The 3,847-nt window shown below is 40.2% G+C and overlaps 1 protein-coding gene across 3 annotated transcripts in view; it reads right to left on the bottom strand.

Moving 5' to 3' along the window:
- Positions 1-1,880: 1,880 nt before the first annotated feature.
- Positions 1,881-3,847, bottom strand: part of LOC103154340 (rho GTPase-activating protein 23-like) — a 33,694-nt gene continuing 31,727 nt past the window's right edge. For all 3 annotated transcript variants that reach the window (XM_016662646.1, XM_016662647.1, XM_007575588.2), the window contains exons 16-17: positions 3,537-3,568; positions 1,881-3,333 (exon numbers count right to left, since the gene is read on the bottom strand). In XM_016662646.1, coding sequence (XP_016518132.1) covers positions 2,509-3,333; positions 3,537-3,568 — 857 coding nt within the window. In that variant the 3' untranslated portion in view covers positions 1,881-2,508. The remainder of the gene's footprint in view (positions 3,334-3,536; positions 3,569-3,847) is intronic.

Below are 3,847 nucleotides of genomic sequence, written 5' to 3'. Positions count from 1 at the left end.
CCTCTGGTGCTGCGCCCCTATGCGTTGCAAACGCTGCATACCCACTTTTTGCGCCTCTGAACTCATGTCAAGCACTTTGAATTCCATTGTTGCTGAAAATGTGCTATATAAATTAAATTACCTTACCTTACCTTAAAATGTAATGTAAAATATAGTTTAATTTTATTTTTTGTATGTTCAAGCTGCACCACCAAAAATGACTAGTAAGTAGCAATGAATAGCAAAAGTGTTTCTCTCAGTAAAAAACACTTTTTTACTGAGAAAACTGAGAAAAAAAACACTTTTTTTCTCAGTAAAAAAAAACACGAGACCCACAGAAGTCAAACTAAGATTCAAATGTTGCTTAGATATGAGTTTGATCAATCTAATTGCTGCTACACCTTTACAAAAAACTTTAGGTTCTAAATAAAAGCCAGTTTTAATGAGTAACTCCACTGAATAAAATTCCTCATAAATATTGATTTATTGCAGTGGATCTCAATACAAGTCATGTGTTATTTAAATTATAACTTAAGTTGCTTTAAACTTTTATTTCTTGGGGGGTGTCCATGTTAAAACCTATAAAGATGTAGGAATTTAATGTTTGGGAAGTATCATAACTTAAACGTCAGCAGCCCAGTTTTCTAGAAAAATATTCCGATTTTATTTTGTTGTTTTAAAGGCTCTACGTTGAAGATGGTAAGAAACAAAGGCATACTTTATTTTTTTTACTGTCAGCTGCAGTCGCCCCTCTGCTCTCGGCTCCCATACAGAGCTGTTGGCCAGTGCTAACGCTCAGCCGCTCCCTCCAATTTCAAACTCTTCTTATTGAAGTAAGAGTGAGAGACCTAAATATAATTTAAATATTGGCTACCTTCGACAGAAAAAGGAACTAAATCAATGAAAGCAATGTAGCAGTTTAGCTAGCTTTGATTTCCAAGGCATAAGGTGGCAGTTTATCATGATTCAGCCAAAGTAATGAAATAGCTAACTGTTTATTGTTAATGCGTTTCTTCCTATTGAGCAGTGAAAGTAAATAAAATGTCTTTTGCTTTACGTATTTACTTACTGGAGGATTTTTTTTGTTTGTGCTGCAGAGCTACAGCTAACAGCTAGCTCCTCACTTCAGTGGCTCTAACAGAGCCTGTTTCTCCTCCTTCACTTTGCAATGAACCATTCTAATAATAATGATGGGGGGAACTTAAAAATGTATTCTTATTTTTTTTCTTAGGTGAATGGCAGATTTACTTCATTCTTTGTTTCTATTGCCTTTTTTATATTGATATTGTTTAAATACAAGGGTTTCTTTCGTGATTTCTTTGGGGTGGGGGGGGACCAATCTAGACTTTTCCAAGATTGCCCCCTGGGAATTACACCTATGAATATGCTCATGTTAGATTGGGCATATTCAACACATCATGACGTAATGCACCCCACACTGCAGGACGCTGTAAGATTGTCATCAAGGAAAATTGGGGCAAAAAAAAAATAAAAAAGGCTTTAGCAGGCCGGGAACACCAACATGCAGAAGCCTTATCTGACGGTCACCCCCCGGCCCCCCATCCGGGCCGCAGCAAAATTGTGAAGTCTTGACCGGTCTGTGGTAATAAAAAGGTTGGGGACCACTGCCTTAACCAATCACAATGCTTACATAAAATTAAAGTCATCCACCAGCCTTACCAGGGGCACGGTATAGGGGGGTACCACCGCTGCCTTTGGTGGAGTTGGCGCTTAGGTTTATACTGCTCAGGACTGCAAATAATTTAACTCCAAACCCAACATGCACTATAACCCAAGAAAAAAGCTCAAACTGAAACCTGTGAAACAACTAATCTTAAACACATTACAGCCTTCATTTCACTCTTGCTTCTCAGTTCCAATATAAACAGCAGTAGACCAAATCATGTCCAAAACAATTAATTTAATAAATTATATGTTTTATATACAAAGGTTAGGAAAAATTTAGACAACAAATACAAAACAGGTCTCTGCACAATCATAGGACATGAAGAAGGGTACAGAGATGGAGTTGTCTTGGCAGAAAAGTTTGGGTGAGATCCATCTAATTATTAATAAACCTACAGTTGAGGGCTGGAAGGCAAAAAATTTGGAAAACTACCTGGTGGGTCAGAGTTGGGAGATTTGGCTGTGGTTCTGCTTGGCCTCTCCTCTCTCCTGATCGTAAGAAGCGGTGTGATAGGGAGTAACAGCCTATCAACCTCCGGCTGTAAAAAACTGCACTGATGAACAATTTATAACTGCATGTGATCAGTAGGCCAGTTTTTCCACTTCCCTAGGTTAGGGAAGATAGATGTTTTTAAAATACATTTTTAGCATTCTGTTTGTTCAATAAATGAAGATATTCTGTTATTAGGTTATATTTACAGCATTTTAACAGTTGATAAAAGTCTGAGTTTTGAGGCATGAGATCTGGATGTGTAAAGAGGCACACCATCACGTTTGAGAGACAAACAGTTGGGCAGATGTTGGCAAGTAAACTTTTCTGTTTTAGTAGAATTAAAAGTTGGCTTAAATGACCACAGTGTGGCGACGCCATGCTCTCCTCCTGGCTTGAGAATCTGGAGCTGACCTTAACACCACAGAGGAGGATCGCTGATCAGTCCATCCTGAAGTAGAAGAGAAGGCAGGAAGGGGATGTTGAGCTGACCCTCCTGTGATGGATTTCTGCTGAAGAAATCCACACTGAGCTGCTAGCACTTCCCCAGCTCTGATCACCTCTACCCCATCTGATCTCTGACCTCTGCCAATCTCCTGGCCCCGGCCCACCTCCAGGTTAATGGAGGTGGCCCTGGTCCTAGCAGGCCTGCCTGTACTGGCTGCCTGACTCCACTCTCTGAGGCAACTGGAGGTCTGCAGAGGGAGAGGGCAGCTGGGGGAGATCCAGAATGGAACATTAGGACGTTCTTTGGCATCGCTTGGAATCTTGATATGTGATGGTGGGCTTGTTGCTGCTGGAGGTTTGTGGTATTTGCCGTGGCTCTGATGAGAACAGAGGAAAGAACCTTCCCCTCCATCTGCTCCCTTCCTCACAGTTGTTTCTTCTTCTCTTTTTCCCTCTTCAGATGTCTGTACATGTTTCACTCCATGTCTCTTTTCTTTTTTGGAGCAGGTGTGTTCCCCCTGGACCAGTTCTTGCAGTCCCTTTCCATCTCCCCCTTCATCTCTCTCTCTGTAGCTTGTGTTCTTGGCCATTTCATGCTCAGAGTCCTCATCACCGCTGCTGACTACTAGATGGGTGCTGAGGCATTTTTTACGTTTGCGGGTCACAGCAGAGATGATGGACTTGGGAAGGAAGTCTCTGGCATTCAGATCTTTCTTGGAAGTGGAAGAAATCTGAAAAGATGAATCCCCAGTCCAGAAATCAGGCATTTCATCCTCATTTACAGAAGATTAAAAAATCAACCAATTAATCAATCAATCCTCTTTATTTAGACACAATTATGGTCCATAAACAGACAAAACAAGAACAATATAAAGAAGAAAAATAAAAAAAATATATAAAAAAATTAATATCGCAGTAGAATCCTTCTGCTTACCTTCAGTTTAATTGAATCACTGGTGGTGGAATCTACCCAAAGAAAGGAAGAAGGAAGATGTGTGTTAGAACCAAGTTTTGCAATGTGATTTAAAATGATAACCAATCATTGTCTACAACCCAACTTTCAGGAAAACTCTTAGTGTCTGATTATTTATCTTTATTAATGAGTCACCTGGAGGTTATCGACACAATGGTTTGAGTTGTCCAACAAAAAGACAGAAATGATGGCAGAAAAAACAAGATGGTGACAGAGGGGCACACACACACACACACACACACACACACACACACACACACACACACACATAC

Source organism: Poecilia formosa, unplaced genomic scaffold (genome assembly GCF_000485575.1).
Source record: "Poecilia formosa unplaced genomic scaffold, Poecilia_formosa-5.1.2 Scaffold382, whole genome shotgun sequence".
Classification (NCBI taxonomy): Eukaryota; Metazoa; Chordata; class Actinopteri; order Cyprinodontiformes; family Poeciliidae; genus Poecilia; species Poecilia formosa.
The sequence above is the reverse complement of the archived record's forward strand: the minus strand, read 5'-3'. Positions and strand labels throughout refer to the sequence as shown.